The sequence below is a fragment of the Garra rufa genome, chromosome 14 (assembly GCF_049309525.1).
Source record: "Garra rufa chromosome 14, GarRuf1.0, whole genome shotgun sequence".
Classification (NCBI taxonomy): Eukaryota; Metazoa; Chordata; class Actinopteri; order Cypriniformes; family Cyprinidae; genus Garra; species Garra rufa.
Window position 1 is genome coordinate 22,254,497 of NC_133374.1, and position 26,138 is coordinate 22,280,634.

The 26,138-nt window shown below is 40.5% G+C and overlaps 1 protein-coding gene across 1 annotated transcript in view; it reads left to right on the plus strand.

Moving 5' to 3' along the window:
- Window positions 1–279: 279 nt before the first annotated feature.
- The window catches only part of drd2a (dopamine receptor D2a), a 29,424-nt gene continuing 3,565 nt past the window's right edge, over window positions 280–26,138 (plus strand). Inside the window, exons 1-7 of the mRNA XM_073817576.1 lie at window positions 280–623; window positions 4,434–4,738; window positions 15,272–15,381; window positions 15,832–15,968; window positions 23,228–23,427; window positions 24,532–24,615; window positions 24,874–25,222. Coding sequence (XP_073673677.1) covers window positions 4,460–4,738; window positions 15,272–15,381; window positions 15,832–15,968; window positions 23,228–23,427; window positions 24,532–24,615; window positions 24,874–25,222 — 1,159 coding nt within the window. The 5' untranslated portion in view covers window positions 280–623; window positions 4,434–4,459. The remainder of the gene's footprint in view (window positions 624–4,433; window positions 4,739–15,271; window positions 15,382–15,831; window positions 15,969–23,227; window positions 23,428–24,531; window positions 24,616–24,873; window positions 25,223–26,138) is intronic.

Consider the following 26,138-nt stretch of genomic DNA (forward strand, 5'->3'; position numbering starts at 1 on the left):
ACAAATATTTACTTAAAACCAAAATATAAAATATATTAGTAGCCTACCTATATACTAACAGATTGAATAATTCGTTAATTTACAGTTAATTTACGAACAATTCATTTCTTAAAAAAGATCAGTTACAGGGTTTTGAAAAGAATAGGCTTGTGGTTAAAGAACGCAGCACTTGTATTTTATTCTTACTGATGTTTATGTAACAGCCCCGCCTCGTTTCCAACCTTCTCAATCTCTGTTGGAAGGACTGAGATTGTCCCTCAGTGGATGCTGAAGGTTATGCTCAGATGCTGCGCTCACACGCGCGCGTTGCTCACACTCCGCCTGGACTCAAACGGATATGGGTTGCTCCTGCTAAGTGTAGTTTAACACCTCCACAAAACCAGGAAAAGCTTACTTACATCATGCTCACCTTCTTTTAATCGCCAAAATGAAATGTCCTCGTGGAAGTAGTCGTACTCGCCGGTTTACAGTGCTTGTATCCACCCGTGGAGCTGTAATTGAGACAGAAGAGGAATACAGTTACAGTCGCTCGGATGGACAAGTGTATCCGATGGAGAAAAGTGGATTTAAAATCTAAGAAACGGGATACTTCCGCTCTTTGCATCAAAGTTGCGGGTTTGAAGGTACAGCACGGCATTTCTCTTCTCTCTCGTGTGTGAACTACTTATTTCTCTTCTTGAATAATTAGAAAGCATAGTAGAGCTGCTAATTAATAGAGATTCGCTGAGGCTGACACTTTCAGAGAAACTTTATTCCACTGCGTGAGGGAAAAACAAGCATTTGTTTTAGACGAGTAGGTGTGAACTGCTGGCTGTAATCTTTTCCAATTAATTCAACCGCCTTTCAAAGTGACAAAATTGCTGTAATTTCTCTATGCGTACGATAATGTGTGAGCGTGTATTTGACAGGGAGCGAACGAGAGAGAGAGAATTAGAGGGTAAGGGATAGAAAATTGGGTTGTAACACGTTTTATATAGACATTGTCACTGTTGTTTTCAAGAAATCTGAACTTAGAGTCGTTTAATTTCAGAGTTGTAGTTTTTAGGTCTTACATTATATTAGACTTCAACTACTAATTAGTTTTACTGCATATATATATATATATATATATATATATATATATATATATATATATATATATATATATATATGTATGTGTGTGTGTGTGTGTGTGTGTGTGTGTGTGTGTATGTATATATATATATATATATGTGTATGTGTGTGTGTGTGTGTGTGTGTATATATATATATATATATGTGTGTGTGTGTATGTACATGTATGTATGTATGTATGTATGTATATATATTTGTGTATGTAAGTGTATTTATATATATATATATGTATGTATGTATGTATGTATATATATATATATAGGTCAAACGGCACTAAGTATGCAATTATGTTAATCAAACGTGTCATTATACATAAATTCGTTAAAATATATCACAATATAAGTAGTATGCAGTATGTAATATACCTATACAGTATAATTATGAAATATAGATAGACCGATAAATAGACTTCTGTACTAGAGACAGTAAATAATAGGAAATTATAGGAAGAAAAGAGACAGTGGGTGGCTGATGTTCATACAGTACACTGTTTATTTGGAGTCCCGCAGTAACCCTAATCATAACCATAATCATAACCCCAATGTTTGCAGCAGATCTATACCTAAAGAGTTGTGTACACAATAGTTACACTGTATCAAATGCAATACATTTTAATCTAAATGGGACACCTAACATAACATAAAGTGTGACTTGTGTTTGTTCCTGTAAACACAACAAACTAATCTAAAGATACATGCACATCTTGAATTGTTTTGATTCAAAATCCCATTACAAACAAACACAATCACAAATTATTGATATGGGGAAAATGAAAAAGTGTAATTTAGTTGAACTGTGACGCATATTTCTAACTCGGCAGGGAGTGTCAACTCTGAGACAGCCTTCATGATCAGAACTGCCATTGAGAAGGCTAAAGAGGCAATTATGTGGAAAAACCAATAAGTGCTGGTCCCTTTACACAAGAGTGGGTTATATCTGTGATGATGGTGTTTCTGTATAGGTTTTTCCCAGCAGAATGCGTTTTTGTTTTACTATCATATTGAATGGTTTAGGTGATGACATATTGCACATTTGTTCATTTGTGTGGCACATCTGCCGACGAGGCGCTGCTTAGACCATGAGTGATGTTACATGCAAGGTGCGGCAAGGTTCAAGCGCTCTTGCCGGTGTCTCTTCCCCTTACGTATCTTTCTGATTTCCGTAATCAGTCAAGGCAGTGTAAAATGACCAATGTGATGTGTTCAAATGGAATTTGCAACATGCTACAATTTAATATAAAACTTTGATTGTAAATACAGTGGTGGCCTAAATTATTAGAACACTGTGGACACAAAATGATCATATCTCTTTGTGGAGTACTGGCTGTTGTCAGACTCCTTGTGCAAACAAAAATCTCACTGGATTATTACAACTAATGGCAAAATGAATGTTTGGAAATGTAAACTGAAAATAGAAATAACTGACTTAAAAAGATTTTTTAGCTGGTGAAAATATTAGTGTTCTAATAATTTTGGCCACCGCTGTATATTTCACCCATCTCAAGGATGTCGTTTGAAAACGGTATGACTTTGTTCCTTCAGTGGGACACAAAAATGAGATATTTAAGAAAAAAAATCATCTCTGTGCTTATTTTTCCATGCATTGAAAGTCAATGGGGTCCTGTGTTGTTTTGGAACCCATTTACATATATTGAATGGAAAAAAGGAATCTCTTCAAGATTTACCTTGCTCCTTCTATCCCAAAGCCATAAGAAATGCAACATGCTACAATTTGATATAAAACTTTCATTGTAAATACAGTGGTGGCCAAAATTATTAGAACACTGTGGACACAAAATGATCAGATCTCTGTGTGAAGCACTGGCTGTTGTCAGACTCCTTGTGCAAACAAAAATCTCACTGGACTATTACAACTATTTTATGTTAAAATGAATGTTTGGAAATGTAAACTGATATTTTCTACTGACACACTACAGCAAAAGATAGAAATAACTGACTTATAACCATTTTTTAGCTGGTGAAAATACTAGTGTTCAAATAATTTTGGCCACCACTGTATATTTCACCCATCTCAAGGATGTTGTTCCAAACCGGTATGACTTTATTTCTTCAGTGGGACACAAAAATTAGATATTTTAGAAGAAAATAAAACATTTCACTGCTTTTTTTCCTTGTGTTGAAAGTCAATGGGGTCCTGTGTTGTTTTGGAACCCATTTACATACATTGCATGATAAAAAGGAATCTCTTCAAGACTTACCTTGCTCCTTCTATCCCAAAGCCATAAGAAATGCAACTGCGAACACAAAAATGTAACAAAAATTTCACTGGATTATTACAATTAATGGCAAAATGAATGTTTGTAAATGTAAACTGATATGTCTTACTGACACACTACAGCAAAAGATATAAGAGAAATAACTGACTTAAAACCATGTTTTAGCTGGTTAAAATAGTGTTCTAATAATTTTGGCCACAGAATTTCACCTAAAAATGAAATATTTGCCATCTCAAGTATGCCGTTTCAAACCGGTTTGACTTTTTTTCTGCAATAGAACACAAAAATGAACACATGCTATGAAAGTAAATGGAGTCCTGTGTTGTTTTGAAACCCATTTACATATATTTCATGGAAAAAAAGAAACTTTCTATCTCAAAGCCATAAGAAATGAGCTATTCATGTCATAAAATATACCTTGATAAGACAAGTAGATCTTTGTTCTGAGTTTGATATCCTTTAGATGGCCAGAATGGCTTCATTTGTCATGAAATGCAAATTAATTTCACCCATTTCCACATTAGGGCTATAATAAATTTAGTGCTGAGCTCCCACGAATTTTGCAAAATCTGCTAAATATGGAAAGAAAAACAACTGCTCACTATGCAGTTTCCTTTTTTCCTCAATTTGCCTGAGACGGGGGATACTACAAGCCCGTTTGTTGTGATATTTTATGGAGTGCTTTCACCTCCCCGGGTCCGCTTATTATTTATCTGATACTGCTTATGTTTCTGTCTGTTTTCTTGGACATCGTACAAGGGAAACAGTAGGGAGGGAGGAGACTACTGTCCTAGTTAGTCAAGTCACATCCAGAGTTCAAACACAGGCTTTTCAGGACAGCTGTGCGAACGATCACCCATAAATAAAGTATGGACTTTACACAGTGTGCCATGCGGCGCAAGGCTATGGCCCTGTGCTTTCTAATGAAAGCCGCTGCTCAGGTGTTCCAATAAGAAATTGATTTTTCATGCCAAAACTTAGTGGCACACACTGTGCAATCTGGTTGATTTGATAAGAAACACACCGTGATACAAGACTTAAATTTTGGATTTCTTTCATTAAAAAGTCTCGTCTTTGCTTCTAGGGTCTCGGCTTGGCTTCAACCATCTGATGGAAGTCTTCACGGAGTATGCCTATAATGAAAGCTTCTTTGAAAATGGATCCCGGGGTTTCAATGGCACGGAACAAGGGGGGCGGCACCAGTACAATTATTACGCCATGCTTCTCACGCTGCTCATTTTCGTCATTGTCTTCGGCAACGTGTTGGTGTGTATGGCCGTATCAAGGGAGAAAGCTCTGCAGACCACTACCAACTACCTGATAGTCAGCCTGGCTGTAGCTGATCTGCTGGTTGCCACACTTGTTATGCCATGGGTGGTTTACCTTGAGGTAAGTATCAGCATGATCGGATGCTAAAATGATTTAACAGTAAACCATCTGTGGTTTATATTAATGCAAGGACAGATTATTAAATTACACATGATTAGACTGTAATTTCTTTTGCCAGCTTCTTCATAACTCATTAGAGTCCATCTGGGCGAGAATTAACTAAAAAGAGCTGCAGGCAGCATCTTAAACCTCATTCTAGCCAATCAGTTTGCAGTAGCCACCAGCACATGTCTAATTCTAGAAAATCTGATCCTGGCCATGGGTTAGTAGTTATTTTCAACCAAGAGAAGCCTCCCTGGTGTATGTCACTGAGCCATACATATTAGCAGAGCTATCAGATATCAAGTAAAATCCATAGGTTTGTAACGTACATATAGACCACAATTCTTGCCTCGAGAATAATGCAAGCAGGTTGATTGTGTGAGCGCAAACTGAGCTCTGAACAATGGGTCAAAAGTGCCACTTCATATGCAGCACATTCAATTTACAGCATTATTATAACTCTCTGTATTAAATTAGCATTTTGATATCTTGTGATGCGTTGTTTCTCCTCCTAAAGGGCAGCAGCGAGTAACTGCAATCTCAGTCAATAGCTTAGGTCATCATTTATTTAGTTTGAATTAAGGAGCGCTATTGTGAGATGGTTGAAATGTTTATTAGCTAAATAAACATTGCTGTTGTTGCACTGCGATATTAAAGTTCTCAGTATTATTATTAGGGACCATGAGATCATCATTTCAAAAGATAATTTCCGTAAACAACTTCAGAGTATCTTCAGAACACAGTGACAATGAGTCATGAAAATAACCTAGCAAGAACTTACGAATAAAATCAAGTGCTTTAGCTTAGCTGCAGGGTCGGGGCAAATTGACAATTTAAGAAATGTTCTCTTTTCGGTTCATTAATATGAATTTGAATTGAATTAGCCACGCCTAAAGCATGTTGAATTGGAAATGATTCAGTGCCTCACTTATAAAATCAGTCCTTCAACTGCTGACACAACAATGTAATGGGCAAACTACCACTAACAAGATTCAAAATTTCAAAAATTATTCAAATTCAATTCAGAACGTATTTGTCACATACACAGAATACAGTACAACTCGCAGTAAAATGTCAGCTTATGTCATGGTTCATTCATATAGCAGTGGAATTCCATCAATCCATTTATTCTTCACACTGCTTGTCCTCTGTAGGTTGCTGAATACATTTCATTCTATTTAAATCTTTTGTCCTTCATGGGATGGTTCACCCAAAAATGAAAATTACCCCATGATTTACTCACCCTTAAGCCATCCTAGATATATATGACTTTCTTTTTCAGATGAATACCATCGGGGTTATATTAAAAAATGTCTTGGTTCTTCCAAGCTTTGTAATGGCAGTGAATGGGTGTTGAATTTTTGAAGTCCAGTAAAGTGCATCCATCATGCTACACATGGCTCCAGGGGATTAATAAAGGCCTTCTAAAATTAAGCAATGCGTTTGTGTAGGAGTGTTAATTTTTCGTCAACATTTTTTCACAGACTAAAACAAGATGATAATGAAACAAAACTTGGTCTGAATGACAAAAACTATGACATTTTTGTCAACGAATAAAAAGACGAAAATGTTTGGGTGGGATGATTTGGGAAAAGATTCATTCAGAACGAATCTGCTGTTTGGTTAGGAGGTTAGATGCATATATTTGAACTGTAACGTAGCATATATTTATCTATCTGGCGGGACATAAGCTGGCATACACTTGCTGTATGTCTCATAAAACAATATCTGGGAGTAAGAGAAAAGCAGACATATGGATAAATTTGATGATGCAAAAGAGAACTTGATTCAGTCCTTTTTTCTGAGAGCAGACACCAAAGCAGTGCGTCTCACACAGCATACGTGCTCTTTCGCGCCTCATGAACGGATAAATATACACTAAATGATGTTAAATTGTCCATTTTTACTAGTACTCATGTAAACACACTCGTAAACAGTTGGGAGAATATTGGACGTGTATCAGTACATTGCTTCAGTGCATTCGGCTAATTTACAGCAGGCTATAGTTACTATTGTCTGTGGCATTGATGTTAATCAAGCAACAAAAGAAAGACAAAAAAAAAAACACTCACTGCTCTTGACTGAATCACTTTAGTAGCCCTAATAAAAATTATTTTACATATATTTATATATATATGCTTGAAAGAACAAAGAATGTGGTAAACTATTTGTTTTAAAGAATGAATAATAACCACCATATTCTTGTTTCTTTATGAAAAGTGGTTTCATTTCATTTTAATATAAATTTTAAGATAACATGTTGAGTTAAATCTGTGTCTATCAAGATAAAAATCTTAATATCAAACCTATACAATGAGTTTGGTAATTTTACTTTAACTAACCCATTTCTTATTATGTTTAGTTGACTAAAACTAGGCTATAACTAAAACAATTCAGATGACTAAAATATGGCTAAAACTAAACGCCATTTTAGTCAAAAGTCTGTGAGTAAGACTAAGTCTAAATTTGCTGTCAAAATTAACATGTGTAAGAAAAATATCCATATATACAACTTTATAAACCGTTACCACACAGTGGCGTTCCAGTGCATGATGTAGGTAAACGCAGAAGTGACGAACGCGGAAATGTAGAGGAGAGAGCAAAACAAAACACTAGTCACAAATTAGAAGTACAAAACGAGGATTGGTCAAGAAAAATTATTGAAGATTTTGATGTAATACAAGAGAAGACTGGATTACACAAACACATCAGTTCACTTCAGAAGGTCTTTATTAATCCCCAGAGCTGTGTGGTGTACTTTTTATGATGGATGGATGCTCTTTATTGGACTTCAAAATTTCAACAGCCGTTCACTGCCATTATAAAGCTTAAAAGAGCCAAGACTTTTTTTTAAATATAACTCTGATTGTATTTGTCTGAAAGAAGAAAGTCACATACACCATGTCATGTACAGGATGGCTTGAGGGTAAGTAAATCATGCGGTAATTTTCATTTTTAGGTGAACTGTTCCTTTAATTAAAGAATCAAATGTGACCCTGGACCACAAAACCAGTCATAAGTGTAAATTTGTCGAAATTGAGATTCTTACGTCATCTGAAAGCTGAGTAAATAAGCTTTCCATTTATATATTTTTTGTTAAAATAGGACAATGTTTGTCTGAGATACAACTATTTGACAACCTGGAATCTGAGGGTGCAAAAAAAATCGAAATATTGAGAAAATCACCTTTAAAGTTGTCCAAATGAAGTTCTTAGCAATACATATTACTAATCAAAAATCAAGTTTTTATATATTTATGGTAGAAAATTTACAAAATATCTTCATGGAACATGTTCCCTCTCAGTCGGTCTCTACGACGTCACGTCGGAGACCGACGAATTGGGATATCGCTTTAGAGATACCAATCCTCTTCGTGTGTAAACTAAACGAGCCAATGCACATTGGCATGCATGATTGCATCCAGCTGTCGCTGATCACAGCGTGAGCATAAATACACAGCAGGTGCAATGCATAGACAGCATTTCGCATCGGAGCCGATCTTCTCAATGAGAGACGCAACGAGCCATTCTTACAAGAAAGAACTCTTCACTGCGGTGTTGGCGGTACGGCGCGTCAGCGGTGGTGGTCTCCTGTGGGTGGAAAAAGCGCGCAGTCAAGGATTGCACTACCTGCCTTCTGTGTCGCAGCGGCCATCTCCCCTGTGTGCTTCAGCACTGAGCAGTTTCTAAAAGAGTATCACGGGTGAACGTCTTTTTAAAGACGAGGTGTTTGAAACACAATGCCGTTTCACCCGTGCGTTTCTGGATGCGGTCGTTACCTGGCGCCAGGTGATGGTCACGATCGCTGTCTGACGTGTCTGGGTATTGAGCACGCTCAGGCGGCGTTTGTGGATGAGTCATGCTGTCATTGCGGCGGCATGTCCATCACGGAGCTGCGGACCAGACTCCGCTTCCTGCAAAGGGGCGGGGTGCCAGTTCCTCTGCCCAGATCTACCGTTCCCCCCGGCAAACGCCGGGGGGACTCTACCTCTGGCAGAGGGCTGACTGGTCTGACGGTGACGGTGGGGAATTTCCCGGCGGGTAATCCGCCGGGGGTTCCTCCTTCCACCGACAGTCCGTTCCATCCGGAGCTCCCAGAAGAGTGTTCGGGTCCTCCTCGTGAGGTACCGCTCATTACTTTTGGGGCTCCCCCTGACGACCGGATGTCAATCGCTGCATCGGGGGGTGAGCCAGACTTCTCGGGGGAGGACGATTCCGGATCGCTGCCGTCCACTGGGCGGTCAGCGGTGCCGGATACCGACCCCGAAATGATGGCTATGCTTTCCCGGGCCGCCGAGAGGGTAGGGCTTGAATGGAACCCTCCATCACGTCCCGACCCCTCTCGGCTGGATGACTGGTATCTTGGGGTGGCCCGCGCTGGTTCTCAGCGTCCCACCCCAGTGCCCTTCTTCCCGGAGGTGCATGACGAGCTTACTGGGACGTGGACGGCACCTTTTACTGCCAGAAACCGCTCCAGTGGCACGTCCTCCCTCACCACCCTTGATGGCGGACCAGCGCGGGGGTACGCGGCTGTCCCGCCGGTGGAGCGTGCGTGGCGATGCAATTGTGTCCCGGCGCCGCTTCCACTTGGCGGGGCAACCCGTTGCTCCCCTCCCGGGCCTGTAGGCACTCGTCGGCTCTGATCGGCAGTGCCTACACGGCTTGTGGCGCTGCTGGCTCCGCCCTACACGCTATGGCGTTGTTACAGGTCCATCAGGCCCAGGCACTGAAGGACCTGTACGAGGGTGGTCACGACCCGGAAGTTCTACGTGAACTCCGTATCGCTACGGACCTCGCGCTACGAGCGACGAAGGTTACGGCGCGGTCTCTGGGTCGTGCGATGTCCACGATGGTGGTCCAGGAACGCCATCTCTGGCTGTGTCTGGCCGACATGAGGGAAGCAGACAAGGTCAGGTTCCTGAATGCCCCCGTGTCCCAGACCGGCCTCTTCGGCGACGCGGTCGAAAATTTCGCCCAGCAGTTTTCGGCCGCCCAGAAGCAGACTGAGGCCATCAGTCATATCCTGCCCCGGCGTGCTCCCGCTGCTGCCTCCACCCAGCCGCCGGCGGCACCTCGGTCTACTCGTCGCCGAGGGCGGCCCCCTGCCTCCGCCCCCGCTCCACAGCAGCCTGCGCAGCAGCCTTCACGGCGGCGCCGTGGAGCCGGTCCCAGGGCGGCCGCCCCGCCCGTCCAGGCTCCCACCAAGACCAGTGGGAAACGCAAGAACAAGCGTCCCTGAGACGGGCGACCCAGAGATGGAGGAAGCTGCTCTTCGGGAGATGGTGATCGCACCACTCCCTCCCCCGGAGGAGGGCCGGGCGGAGAATCTTTTGTTTCCTTTAAAAAAGTTTCTTTTAAGAAACCCGTCATCGGCCTCACGGTCGGTGACACCCAAATTTTCAATAAAAGAGCAGTTTCTACTATCTCTGGGTCCCCAGAGGGGACAGCGGGTGTTGCACGGGTTAGCCCCGGGCTTCACCCCCTCTCCCCTCCCGCCAGCAAATGGCGCTGGGCGGTTGGAGAGTGCGGTAAGACGGACTACTCACGCACCAGCTGCCAGAACGCAGGTAAATGTCTTGCACACACCACACACAGACACCCTGACCCCGCTTCGGACCGGCATAGAGACGCCCGAGCGGGGTCCCTGCGTTCCACCTCGCTGCCCTCCCGCAGGTACGTCAGTGGTCCCGCTGGTCCCTCTTGTACGTTGGCTGGGGGCCTGGAGAGGGCTTCCCAGTCCGTCTTGCTGGCTCCTCCGGACCATCAGGCTCGGCTACGCGATTCAGTTCGCCCGGCGTCCGCCTCGGTTCAGGGGCATCCACTTCACTACAGTGAAAGTAGCAGATGCCCCTGTCCTACGGGCAGAGATTGCTACCTTGCTGGCGAAGAAAGCAATAGAGCCGGTCCCTCTAGCCGATATGAAGACAGGGTTTTACAGCCCCTACTTCATAGTACCCAAGAAAAGCGGCGGTTTACGACCGATCCTGGACCTGCGCATCTTGAATCGAGCTCTTCACAAGCTAACTTTCAGAATGCTCACACAAAAACACATCCTCAGATGTGTTCGTCCCCAGGATTGGTTCGCAGCGATCGACCTGAAGGACGCGTACTTTCATGTTTCGATCCTTCCGCGCCACAGACCATTTCTGCGGTTCGCGTTCGAAGGCAGAGCATATCAGTACAAGGTCCTGCCCTTCGGGCTGTCCCTCTCCCCCCGTGTCTTCACGAAAGTCGCGGAGGCGGCCCTTGTTCCCCTCAAGGAACAGGGCGTTCGTATCCTCAACTACCTCGACGACTGGCTGATACTAGCACACTCTCGAGAGCAGTTATGCGGACACAGGGACCTGGTGTTGGCACACCTCGCCCGCTTGGGCCTTCGGGTCAACTGGGAAAAGAGCAAACTCTCCCCCGTGCAGAGGATCTCTTTTCTTGGTGTGGAACTGGACTCGGTCAGCCAAACAGCTCGCCTCACGCAAGAGCGGGCTCAGTCGGTGCTGAACTGCTTGAATACGTTCAAGAGCAGAGAAGTGGTCCCACTGAAACAGTTTCAGAGGCTCCTGGGGCATATGGCAGCAGCTACGGCAGTCTTACCGCTTGGCCTGCTCCATATGAGGCCACTTCAGCACTGGCTTCATGGCCGAGTCCCGAGGAGAGCGTGGCAGCGCGGCACTCTCCGGGTCAAAGTAACCTCGGCCTGTCGCCTAACCTTCACCCCGTGGTCAGACCTAGCTTTTCTTCGGGCAGGAGTTCCCTTAGAACAGGTCTCCAGGCACGCTGTGGTACACACGGATGCCTCCACCACCGGTTGGGGAGCCACGTACAACGGGCAGGCAGTGTCGGGGGTTTGGACGAGCCCCCAGCTACACTGGCATATCAACTGCCTAGAGCTGCTGGCAGTACGCCTTGCCTTGAACCGTCTCAAAGGGCGCCTTCGAGGCAAACACGTGCTGGTCCGTACGGACAACACTGCGACCGTTGCGTACATCAACCGACAAGGTGGTCTACGCTCCCGTCGCATGTCGCAGCTCGCCCGTTCTCTCCTCCTCTGGAGTCAGAAGCATCTGAGGTCGCTTCGTGCCATTCACATTCCGGGTTTGCTCAACCGTGCAGCCGACGAGCTCTCACGAGCTGCGCTTCCCGGAGAGTGGAGACTCCATCCCCAGTCGGTCCAGCTGATCTGGAGACGTTTCGGGAAAGCTCAGGTAGACCTGTTTGCTTCCCCAGAGACGTCCCACTGCCAGCTCTTTTACTCCCTGACCGAGGGTACACTCGGCACGGACTCCCTGGCATGCAGCTGGCCACGGGGCCTTCGCAAGTATGCGTTTCCCCCCAGTGAGCCTTCTCGCACAGACACTGTGCAAGGTCAGGGAGGACGAGGAGCAGGTCCTGTTAGTGGCGCCTTACTGGCCTACTCGGACCTGGTTCCCAGAACTGATGCTCCTCGCGACAGCCCCTCCCTGGCGGATTCCTCTGAGGAAGGATTTACTGACTCAGAGACGGGGCACCCTGTGGCACCCGCGTCCAGACCTCTGGAAACTACATGTCTGGTCCCTGGACGGGACGCGGAGGTTCTGAGTGATCTACCCCAAGGAGTGGTAGACACCATCACTTCGGCGAGAGCTGCATCCACGAGACATGCTTACGCCTTGAAGTGGAACCTGTTCGTCGAATGGGCTTTCTCAAGAAATGAGGATCCCCGAAGATGCTCGGTCGGAGTCGTGCTTACCTTTTTGCAGCAAGGGTTGGAGCGTAGGCTGTCACCCTCCACCCTTAAGGTCTATGTGGCCGCTATTTCTGCAAACCATGACCCCGTTGAAGGAAGGTCAGTAGGTAGGCACGACCTGGTCGTCAGGTTTCTCAGGGGAGCCAGGAGGTTAAATCCTCCTAGGCCCCCCTCCGTACCCTCTTGGGACCTGTCTCTGGTGCTCACAGCACTACAGCGGGTCCCCTTTGAGCCTTTACAGTCAGTCGAGCTGAAGTATCTCTCTATGAAGACTCTGCTCCTGCTGGCATTGGCCTCCATCAAGAGGGTAGGGGACCTGCAGGCGTTTTCGGTCGACGATTCGTGCCTTCAGTTCGGGCCGGCAGATTCCCAGGTAACCCTGAGGCCCCGGCCTGGCTACGTGCCCAAGGTTCCCACTACTCCCTTCAGGGACCAAGTGGTGAGCCTGCAAGCGCTGCCCCCGGAGGAGGCAGACCCAGCCCTAGCTTTGCTTTGTCCCGTCCGAGCATTAAGATGCTACGTCGACCGGACGCAAAGCTTCAGGACCTCAGATCAGCTCTTTATTTGTCACGGAGGACGGCAGAAGGGGAAGGCCGTCTCCAAGCAGAGGATGGCACACTGGATAGTGGATGCCATCGCCTTGGCTTATCAAGCTCAGGGCGTGCCCTGCCCGCTCAGGTTGCGAGCTCACTCTACTAGGAGTATTGCATCCTCCTGGGCGCTGGCTCGTGGCGCCTCGCTATCTGACATTTGTAGAGCTGCGGGTTGGGCGACCCCTAACACGTTCGCTAGGTTTTATAGCCTTCGTGTAGAGCCAGTCTCCTCCTGTGTTCTCACCTCAAACGGGTAGAAGCACTGAGAGGCACTGGCTCAGGTCGGCTTGCTATCTTCTCCAGAGTGTCCATGAAGACCCTGTCGAGTCCTCCTTCCTCGGCTCCAGACGTAGCGGAGCGTCTAGGCGCCAGGCCTCTCTCGATGAATCTTTAGAACCGATAGAAGGCTTAGGATACATGAGAGACTTAAGTGAATCCCATATGTCTTCCACGGTACCCACAGAGACCGTGTTTCCCCGGTAACCTTCTACCATCTTCACGAGGGTTCAATCACCTCCATTCTTCCATATGTCCTAATTGAGCCATATGCGTATTGCTCCGAACCTCCTGCGGGATGGGTGGGAGCTCCGCACGTTCCCAGTGCTCCAGCTTCACTAAGTAGGTAGTGCTATGTTATACAGTGACTGGTCTTTTCTGATCCGCCCTTGGCCTTAGCAAAAATTGGAGGCCAGGTGGCTTGCTCAGGACACTGGAGGGGGGCAGCAGCTGCGGCGCTTTGCTAGGGATCCCAATTCGTCGGTCTCCGACGTGACGTCGTAGAGACCGACTGAGAGGGAACGTCTTGGTTACGTATGTAACCCTCGTTCCCTGAAGGAGGGAACGGAGACGTCACGTCCCGTCGCCTCAGCTGCTGTACCACCGCTGTGCGGCCGGACCCAAGCTCGGCTCCTCAGCGAAATCCTGTCTATGCATTGCACCTGCTGTGTATTTATGCTCACGCTGTGATCAGCGACAGCTGGATGCAATCATGCATGCCAATGTGCATTGGCTCGTTTAGTTTACACACGAAGAGGATTGGTATCTCTAAAGCGATATCCCAATTCGTCGGTCTCCGACGTGACGTCTCCGTTCCCTCCTTCAGGGAACGAGGGTTACATACGTAACCAAGACGATCTTTACTTAATATCCTAATGATTTTTGGCATAAAAGAAAAATCAATAATTTTTACCCATACAATGTATTTTTGGCTATTGCTACAAATATACCCGTGCTACTTAAGACTGGTTTTGTGGTCCAGGGTCACAAATAGAAATTTAAATGCATTCTCATGGCAGCCTGTTTCGATTACGAAAAAACAGCTTTAAAAAAAAATAAAAATACAATTGCGAGATTTCTCACAATTCTGACAAGTCCAAATTGTGATATATAAACTCAAAATTGTGAGAATAAAAAGAAATCGCAATGACCTTTTTTTAATCCATGGAAGAAGCAAGCTTCCATACTGATTAGCTCTTTCTATGCACACCAATTTAAAAAGTTTCTATTTCTGCTCACACTACATGCTTGTTTGACGGACCTCGCTCTCTCTTACTCTCCCTTCATTAGTGCCAGGACATGTTTTGATCACTAGCAATGTCTGAGAATGATAGCGGTGAGGCTCATTTCATCTGAGTTTAGTGATATGGTGATGAACTGATTCCGGCAACTCACAGCCGCTTTCATTAGAGGTGTCAAATAATTCTTTAATCAATGACAGCGATGCAAACTCCAGAGGCGGGGACCTAAGACCATCAAGAGGTTTCTGAGTCCCTCGGCTTGCCTGAGGACACACATTACTCAGAGGCAGCTCAGAAAGCTCTGCCAGCTAACTCAGGAGATGCGAACTGTGGACGAGGCTGACCTGTGCTATATTGCTTCTTTCTGCCAGTATTACCGCATAAACCAGAGAAAATGCCAATATTTTATTGGTTTAAACATTATTCGAGTGGCTGTTTCAAATCGACTCCCGTAGACTTGCAGACGAGAAAGACAGGCGGTTGTGGCCTTAGCATGGATATTTATAATCTAAAGAAGTTAGTAATATGCAATGATTGCCAGAGTACTTCTGGCAAGTAGCTAACTATTGCATATGTGCAAGCAAACAGTATAGATTTGCATTCAGATGTATTGTTCTACAATTAGCAGAGCGTTTAGTTCTCCATGTCTGTCGTCCCAGGTGGTGGGAGAGTGGCGGTTCAGCACAATCCATTGTGACATCTTTGTCACCCTGGACGTGATGATGTGTACAGCGAGCATACTCAATCTATGTGCCATCAGTATCGACAGGTAGGTGTTTCTGCACTGCCATTATTAGAGCGGTCTAATGCTGACTTGCTCAGCTCAAACGAGGGACCAACTCAGCTTCTGCACACCTGAAAATAAACCAGATTTGCTGCTGAGGTTGTTGTTATATATAGAAAACAACAATTTCATTGTACATTGTCATTTACAATGTCACATGAGCTCAGAATAGTAAGAAATACTTGCAAAATCAATAGCAGTTCATTTTAAACATGTCCTCTATTTATATATTAAGTAATCGGATACAAGAAGGAAAGACTAGAAAGGATTACAGAGGTCATGGGAAGCACCGATATTCGGTTCTATACATCATAGGTCACATGATTATGGGTATATTTGGAAAATTGTGTTCAGAGGCATGCAGGAATATGATACAGGTCATACAAGTTCTGTAGGATAACAAACAAATCCATTTTTGTCTTGTATCTCCCACAGGTACACAGCTGTAGCAATGCCTATGTTGTACAACACACGCTACAGCTCCAAGAGGAGGGTCACAGTCATGATTTCTGTCGTCTGGATACTGTCTTTTGCTATATCATGTCCACTGCTGTTTGGACTCAATAATACTGGTAAATATGGGGTTGGGAATATTCACTAGATTGTCAGGCCATCACCAATCAAAGGTTCAGGGTCAGTACGATTTTATTTATTTGAAAGGAATTAATACTTATATTCAGCAAGGGTGCATTAAATTGGGCAAAAGTGACAGTAAAGACATTTATAAGAAAAGTTTTTTTTACTAATGATATTAGAATGATTTCTGTGGATAATTTGACACTGACGACTGGAGTAATTGCTGCTGAAAATTCATCTTTGCCATCAAGTGAATAAATTACATTTTAAAATATATTCACATAGAAAACTATGGAAGCCCGTTTCCACCACTGAATTTAAAAAGTAAGTTTTTATCTCACAATTGTTATTTTTATTGGAATTGTGTGATACAAACTCTAAATTCTGTCTATTTTTCTATGAATTGTAATATATTAATATATATTATTATTAATATTTACTTGCAAAATTTAAAGTCAGAATTGCAAGAACCTTATCTCGAGATATAAAGTTTTTATCTCTCAATTTTCTTGTAATATTGTAAGTTTATATCATGAATTTTTTTAAAAAGGTCAGAGTTGCGAGATTGTATAATGCCATTCTGAGGAAAAAAATGCCAGTTGCAGGATATAAACTTGCAATTGCGAGAAAAAAAGAATTGTGAGATGAAAAGTTGCATTTGTAAGACAAAAAGTCAGAAGTCAGACTTTGTTTTTAGCAATTGTAAGTTTATATCATGTAATTCTAAATCAGAATTGCGAGAAGAAAATCTGAATTAGATTAAAAAGTCTCATTTGTGAGATAAATGTCAATAAAGAGTATTCATCGTGAGATATAAACTTCCAATTGCGAGAAAAAAGAGAATTGTGAGATAAAAAGTCTCATTTGTGAGAAAAAATTCTGACTTTATTTCTTGTAATTGAATTGTTAATATCATGTAATTCAGAAAAAAGAGAGTTGTTTGTATAAAGTAATTCTGAGAAAAAAGTCAGAATTGCAAGATATAAATAAGTTTTTATCTTGCAGTGTTGACTATTTCTCGCAATTGTATGTTTATATCATGTAATTCTGTGAAAAAAAGGCAGAATTGTGAGATATAAACTCGCAGTTGCAAGAAAAAATCCAGAATTGTAAAATAATGTTGCATTCATAAGAAAAATTCTGACTTTATATCATGTAATTCTAAGACAGAAATTTGAAATTGCGAGAAGAAAGTCTGAATTGTTCGATAAAAAGTCGAATTTGTGAGAAAAATGTCAGAATGGAGTTTGTATCATGTTCTTCTGAGTTTGAGTTTGTATAACACAATTCTGAGAAAAAAAAGTCAAGTTTTCTTGCAATGGCAAGAAGACAGAATTGTGAGATGAAAAAGTCACATTTGTGAGAAAAAAGTCAGAATTGCAAGATTTATCTTGCAATGCTGACTTTATTTCTCACAATTGTACTTTTATATCATGTAATACTGAAAAAAAAAATCAGAATTGCGAGATATAAACTTGTTGCAAGAAAAAAGTCTGAATTGTATGATAAAAGTTGCATTTATATAAAAAAAAGAAAAAGTGAGAATTGTAAGTCCGTATAACGCAATTCTGAGAAAAAAAGTCAGAATTGCAAGATATCAAGTCGCAATTGCAAAAAAACAGTGAGATACAGAACTGTGAGATAAAGTCACACTTGTGAGAAAAAAAATCTGACTTTATTTCTCCCAATTGTAAGTTTATATCATGTAATTCTGAAAAAAAAACTCAGAACTACAAGTTTGTATAACGCAATTCTGAGAAAAAAGTCAAAATGGCATGATATAAACTCTCAAGTGCGGGAAGAGAGACCGAATTGTCATTAAAAGTTACATTTGTAAGAAAAAAAGTCAGAATTGCCCATTTTTATCTTGCAATTCTGACTTTATTTCTCGCAATTGTAAGTTTACAATGAGAAAAAGTCAGAATTACAAGATATAAACTCACAAGTGCAAGAAAAAAAATCTGAATTGTGAGATAAAAGTTGCATTTATAAAAAAAAGAAAAAGTCAGAATTGTTAGTCTGTATAACGCAATTCTGAGAAAAAAGTCAGAATTGCAAGATATAAACTCGCAGTTGCAAAAAACTGTGAGATAAAGTCACACTTGTGAGAAAAATTCTGACTTTATTTCTCGCAAAGGTAAGTTTATATAATGCAATTCTGAGGAAAAAAAGTCCGAATTGCAAGATGTAAACTCGCAGTTGCGAGTAAAAAGTCATAATTTTGAGACAAATGTCGCAATTACCTTTTTAATTATTTTTTTTTTAATTTGTAAAATTTTGTACTTTATTTTTTGATCAAACAAATGCAGCCTTGGTGAGCATGAGAGACTTACCGACCCCAAACATTTGAATAGCAATGTACATTACAGATTTTCAGTAGAGCTGTCAATCAACTACATTTTGTAATCTAATGATATTCTGAATAATTAATCAAATTAAAGGCAATTAATTTAATGCATTTTAAGAGGAAATGCTCTTAAATTAAAAGAAAGTCATTAAATTACTGTGCCCACTGGCCCACTGTCAGCTACTGTCCACTCATTTGGCTCATTTTATATACATGTGAATTAATAACTATAAGCAGTATGATAGTTAAACTCTGTGTAAGTGGATCCCCTTGTCTTAAACTTGAACAAATGGCTTCTGCTTAGATAAATTATGGCACAACAGCTTGCACTTAAGAGCTGAATTTTGAGTATTGGTGTCCTTATCTCGATGCACACTGGTGTTAGGGGCAGCTAAAATTAAGTTAGGTCACCACTTCATTTGAAAGTAATATTAGAGGAAGTTATTTAATCAGTATTCTTCTGCTTGAATGCTCGTGCTGGGAGGACGAGGTCAGGGACTTGTGAGAATGAACAAAACAAATCATAATGTAAGAGACTGGGAAGCTGAGCGTCATACTCCGCAGTATTAAATACAGGTATTATGTCATTGATACGTTTATGCTTTCTCTTTGAGCCTGTTAATTTTTTTTATATATTGGTATGTATTTAGTAGGAAGGATTTAGATTTTCTCAGCCAATTTTTCATTATTAAAAACGTTAAAAATACACATACACAGCGACTTCTGTGATGAGCATGTTTTTCGTTTCGGAATTAATTTAGACATTTTTTCCAGGGGGGAAAATTCATAATTGAAAAATGTAGAAGTCTTAGAACACCCTATTAAAAATACACTAAGTGCTTATTAACTTTTGAATCATTTTGTCCCCTGAGGTCATGTGGTACGACCAACATTCAATAAATAAAACAAACAAACATAAAAGAGGAAATGATATCACAAAGAGGCCCCCTGCAGATTTAAAATAATAATTAAGATGTGTACTCACATCAATTCAGAGTGCAGAGAAATATGTTTACCTTGTACTTGAGTATATGACATTGTTTTTATTTCCTAAAATCATATAAAATCACATAAAATCAACATCAATAGAAAATATATTTGAAAGGACTTGAAAAACATTTTACTTTCTTTATCATCTACACTATGGAAGCCCGTTTTTGCCACTGATTTTAAAATAAAAAAACGTAATTGCAACTTTTTATCTCACAATTCTGACTTTTTTTTTTTTTTTTTCAAAATTCCATTATACAAACTCGCAAGTCTGACTTTTTTTTTTTTTTTCAAAATTCTGTTATACAGAATTGCAATTCTGACTTTTTTTTCTTAGAATTGCGTGACACAAACTCGCAATTCTGACTTTTTTTCTCTGAATTCCGTGATACAAACTAATTCTGACTTTTTTCCTCAGAATTCTGTGACACAAACTTGCAATTCTGACTTCTTTCCTCAGAACTGTGAGATATAAACTAGCAATTCTGATTTTTTTGCCTCAGAATTGTGATATAAACCCACAATTCTGACTTTTTATTTTAAATTCCATGACACTAACTCGCAATTCTGACTATTTTTCTCAGAATTGTGAGATATAAACCCACAATTCTAACTTTTTTCCTCAGAATTCTGACACAAACTCACAATTCTGACTTTTTCTCAGAATTCCGTGACACAAACTTGCAATTCTGACTTTTTTCCTCAGAACTGTGAGATATAAACTCACAATTCAGATTTTTTTTGCCTCAGAATTGTGAGATACAAACCCACAATTCTGACTTTTTTTTACTCAGAATTCCGTGACGCAAACTTGCAATTGACTTTTTTCCTCAGAACTGTGAGATATGAAATAGCAATTCAGATTTTTTTTTTGCCTCAGAATTGTGATATAAACCCACAATTCTGAATTTTATTTTAAATTCCATGACACTAACTCACAATTCTGACTTTTTTTCCTCAGAATTCCATGACACAAACTCACAATTCTGAGATATATTGTGAGATATAAACCCACAATTCTGACTTTTTTTACTCAGAATTCCGTGACACAAACTCACAATTCTAACTTTTTTTCCACAGAATTCCATGACACAAACTTGTAATTCAGACTTTTTTCCTCAGAACTGAGATATAAACTCGCAATTCAGATTATTTTGCCTCAGAATTGTGATATAAACCCACAATTCTGACTTTTTATTTTAAATTCCATGACCCTACCTTGCAATTCTGACTTTTTTCTCAGAATTCTGTGACACAAACTTGCAATTCTGATTTTTCCTCAGAACTGTGAGATATAAACTAGCAATTCAGATTTTTTTGCCTCAGAATTGTGAGATATAAACTTGCAATTCTAACTTTTTTCCTCAGAACTATAAACTAGCAATTCAGATTTTTTTGCCTCAGAATTGTGAGATATAAACCCGCAATTCTGACTTTTTATTTTAAATTCCATGACACTAACTCGCAATTCTGACTATTTTTCTCAGAATTCCATGACACAAGCTTGCAATTCAGACTTTTTTTTCCTCAGAACTGAGATATAAACTCACAATTCAATTTTTTTTGCCTCAGAATTGTGATATAAACCCACAATTCTGACTTTTTATTTTAAATTCCATGACACTAACTCACAATTCTGACTTTTTTCCTCAGAATTCCATGACACAAACTTGCAATTCAGACTTTTTTTCCTCAGAACTGAGATATAAACTCACAATAATTTTTTTTTGCCTCAGAATTGTGATATAAACCCGCAATTCTGACTTTTTATTTTAAATTCCATGACACTAACTCGCAATTCTGACTTTTTTTCTTAGAATTCTGTGACACAAACTCGCAATTGTGAGATATAAACTTGCAATTCTGACTTTTTTCTCAGAATTATGAGATATAAACTCACAATTCTTACTTTTTTCCCTCAGCATTCCGTGACACAAACTCACAATTCTGATATTTTTCTCAATATTCTGACACAAACTCGCAAACTTGCAATTCTGACTTTTTTTCCGCAGAACTGTGAGATATAAACTTGCAATTCAGATTTTTTGCCTCAGAATTGTGAGATATAAACCCGCAATTCTAACTTTTTTCCTCAGAATTCTGACACAAACTCGCAATTCTGACTTTTTTCTCAGAATTCCGTGACAAACTTGCAATTCTGACTTTTTTTCCTCAGAACTGTAAGATATAAACCCACAATTCTGACTTTTTTCTTCAGAATTCCATGACACAAACTCGCAATTCTGACTTTTCTCAGAATTCTGTGACGCAAACTTGCAATTCTGACTTTTTTTTCCTCATAACTGTAATATAGCAATTCAGATTTTTTTGCCTCAGAATTGTGAGATATAAACCCGCAATTCTGACTTTTTATTTTAAATTCCATTACACTAAATCCCAATTCTGACTTTTTTCTCAGAATTATGAGATATAAACTCACAATTCTTACTTTTTTCCCTCAGCATTCCGTGACACAAACTCACAATTCTGATATTTTTCTCAATATTCTGACACAAACTCGCAATTCTGACTTTTTTTCTCAGAATTGTGAGACATAAACCCGCAATTCTGACTTTTTATTTTAAATTCCATGACACTAACTCGCAATTCTGACTATTTTTCTCAGAATTCCGTGACACAAACTCGCAATTGTGAGATATAAACTTGCAATTCTGACTTTTTTTCCGCAGAACTGTGAGATATAAACTTGCAATTCAGATTTTTTGCCTCAGAATTGTGAGATATAAACCCGCAATTCTAACTTTTTTCCTCAGAATTCTGACACAAACTTGCAATTCTGACTTTTTTTTCCTCATAACTGTAATATAGCAATTCAGATTTTTTTGCCTCAGAATTGTGAGATATAAACCCGCAATTCTGACTTTTTATTTTAAATTCCATTACACTAAATCCCAATTCTGACTTTTTTCTCAGAATTATGATTCTTACTTTTTTCCCTCAGCACTCCGTGACACAAACTCACAATTCTGATATTTTTCTCAATATTCTGACACAAACTCGCAATTCTGACTTTTTTTCTCAGAATTGTGAGATGTAAATTCCCAATTCTGTCTTTTTTCTCAAAATTGTGTGATACAAACTAATTTTAATTCTGACTTTTTTCTCAGAATTGCTTGATACAAACTTCCAATTCTTAATTTTTTTGAGCTATAAACTCATAATTCTGACTTTTTTTCTCAGAATTGTGTGATACAAACTCTCTCTCTTTCAGCTTGCTCCCTTTTTTTATTTTAGGGGTCGCCACAGCAGAGTGATCCGCTCAGCTGATTTGGCACGTTTTACGCCAGATGCCCTTCCTGCCGCAACCCAGCCCTGAGAGTGCACTAACTTGTGCAACCCCAGTGCTGGGACACACTTACTCACTACGGCTAAATTAGACTGTCTAATTCACCTATACTGCATGTCTTTGAATTTTGGGGGAAAAAGGTGCACCTGGAGGAAACCCACGGGGAGAACATGCAAAATCCACACTGAAAAGGCATTCTGGCTCAGCTAGGACTTGAACCAGGGACATTAATTTTGACTATTTCAGACTTTTTTTCTTAGAATTGTGATATATACACTTCCAATTCAAACTTTTTTTTCTTAGAATTCTGTGAATTCTACCTTTTTCTTGCTGTTTATATCACACAGTTCTGAGAAAAAAGCCAGAAATGCCTGTTTAAATCTCGCAATTGTGAGAAAAAAAGGCAAAATTGTGAGATAAAAAGTCGCAATTACCTTTTTTAAATTTTTTATTCAGTGGCGGAAACTGGCTTCCATACTACAGTCATATACGTCACTGACCTAGACATCTATTCCACATGTCACATGGCAGTCAGTAAACTGCATTTTGTTTATATAATACATAAGACACTTATCTAATTCATCTAATTTTCACTCTCTTTTTTATTGCAGTCACCCATGACGATGCTCTGTGTGTGATTGCGAACCCTGCCTTTGTAGTGTACTCCTCCATTGTATCCTTCTACGTTCCCTTCATCATAACATTGTTGGTATACGTGCAGATCTACGTGGTACTGCGAAAGAGACGGAAACGTGTCAACACCAAACGCACATTCCCAGTAACGGACATGGATATGAGCTCGACTTTAAAGGTGAGAACTGCTGCAGGATGGCGAAGGTTTCTACTTGGCACTCCAGTAGAGTGTAGTGAATTGGGATTGTTAAAAATCTGCAGTGTCAATGAATTTCAAAGTAATTCATCAGCACTGCAATTCCCATTAGCTGTATATCAGTAATGTTGCAGTATTTCTGTAATGAATGGAACGGTTGGATAGTAGTAAATGTTTTAGATCTGTGATCATAGCATGTATAGAACAACCTTTACATCTTTTTTTGCTTATATTGATTCTGCCGACATACATCTAATCGATGTGTGCCATGCAGGAAATGGCCTCTGCTTCATATGACTGTTATTATAATACATGGCTAGTCTTTGCATTGTTTTACACTGAGCAACGACATCCAGGCTTCGCCACTGAGCGCATGCCGTAGCAGAATAAATTCAATATAGCATTATTCAAAGAAACTGATAGCTTACCTACCCATCCTAAGCTTCTACAAGGGCATCAGTGCATTATTGAGAGCCATTTTTTGGTTAGGGAGTTCTCATACTGTGTCCTGACGGCATAAGTAAACATAGCATCTCCTATCAGAGGTTTCCGTCACTGCTGTGTTTCCTCCAAAGCATTCTGATGCGAAAACATCAGGCTTAGATCAACATCATGTTTATTTCAGGAGCGCTTTCATTTTGAAGTGCAAAACTTGTCCTTATCCTTCTATATAGCAAGTGCCTTGTTTCAAAACGCTGAACTTTTAGATTTAGACCTGAAATGATCTTCAGATTGGCCAAAATTGTACTATCCTAACAAACCATACATCAATGGATAGTTAAATTGTTAATAGTTAATAGTTAAAAACGTGTGCTTTTTAGATGGAGCTTTAGCAATCGTCATGGCAAGCAGCTAATTTAAAACGTTAAGGATTTGGAAACTTTTCCTAGCGCTTTACCTATAAACATGATCTATAAGCTGACATTTGCAAAAAATATCACTACGACTGAACGGAATTACCAGCCCTCCATTTGAATGTTTCTATAATTGCAAATAAATTTAAAACGAACCGGTGGCAGGACAACTAATTTCTTTCTGGTCTAAATCTGTCAAAACAGTCTGGTGTTTCTCCCATGTGTGTTTCAGAAATGCACCCACCCTGATGATGTGAAACTCTGCACCGTGATCGTCAAGTCCAGCGGGAATTTTCCTGTGAACAACAAAAACGTGGTACAGCCAATTTCACTTTTCCTTTCCAAATATCACCCTTGTCAGGATTTTTGAGCTTCGAACTGTTTGTCATATGCACCAAAAGTAATAACTGACAGTGTGTCAGCAAATATTAACTGTTAATCTCTGCATCCAGTGAACACTTCATATAAAGTTATATTGACTGAAACAATACATTGTTCTGTTATGAAATGAGCTGTTTGATAGAGTAAACCGATTTTTGAAAAAATGACATCTTTTTCATCTTTTTGTTTTTAGATCTTTATAAAAGAGGTGGTAAACAACGGCGACGACATCCAAATGGATGAAATCACAAACTTAAACCCTCCGAAACAGAGGAAGCAGGATCAGCCTGGTGCAAGTCAACAACATAGCAGGCTGGTTAACTCTAATCTAAAAGAGACTGACATATCACCCCCATCGCCTGAAGCTGGTGTCAAACCTGAAAGAAATGGCAACACCAGCAATATCACAAAAGGGGCCAAAGCATTTGAGATCCAGGTCTCCCCCACCGGCAAAATACAGACATCGGTCAAGACTCTTAACAAACGTAAAATCTCCCAGCAGAAGGAGAAGAAGGCCACTCAGATGTTAGCTATTGTCCTTGGTAAGTGTGCTTTTACAGTTCCTTAAAGGTGGAGTGATTTTTTGATGTTAAAATAATATAAGTAAAACATTTTTTGGTTGATTTGCTCATAACATGTAAAAACTGTGGCACTTTAAAGGTATTGCTTTGTATTTCATCATCACAAACAGCAGGGTTGCCATATCTGCGTAACAAAACTAGTCCAATGGCCGATCAAAAATAGCCCAAAACTAGGTCAGTGACCCTGGCCCAAAAATCAAAACTCAACATATGTTATTCCCATACCTAAAATTCCTATTTTACAGTCACTGTTATGCATTATACACAATTTCAATTTATAGATCACTATATGTGACCCTGGACTACAAAACCAGTCATAAGGGTCAGTTTTTTTAAAATTGAGATTTATACATCATCTGAAATAAACTATCCATTGATGTATGGTTTGTTAGGATAGTACAATATTTGGCCGAGATACAGCTATTTGAAAATCTGGAATCTGAGGGTGCAAAAATAAAAAATACTGAGAAAATCACCTTTAAGGTTGTTTAAATGAAGTTCTTAGCAATGAAAAATTAAGTTTTGATATATTTACAGTAGACAATTTACTAAATATCTTCATAGAACATGATCTTTACTCAATACCTTAATGATTTTTGGCATAAAAGAAAAATCGATTATTTGGACCCAATGTACAATGTAGGTAATTGTCTTTAGAAACATTTTTTTGTTATGCTGTTTGAAAGTCTCCTCCGATCCTGATAGCAATCATTAAGTTAAGTGCTCTAAATGCATTTATATATATTTAGATATTCTGTGGCAGGCGTAGGACCAAGAAATGTTTGTCCAATCAAAATGTTCGGTCCGAGCATTACGATAGGCTGTCGTACCTGCCAGTCGACATGTATTTGCATACCTCTGTGCGCGTTCACGTACA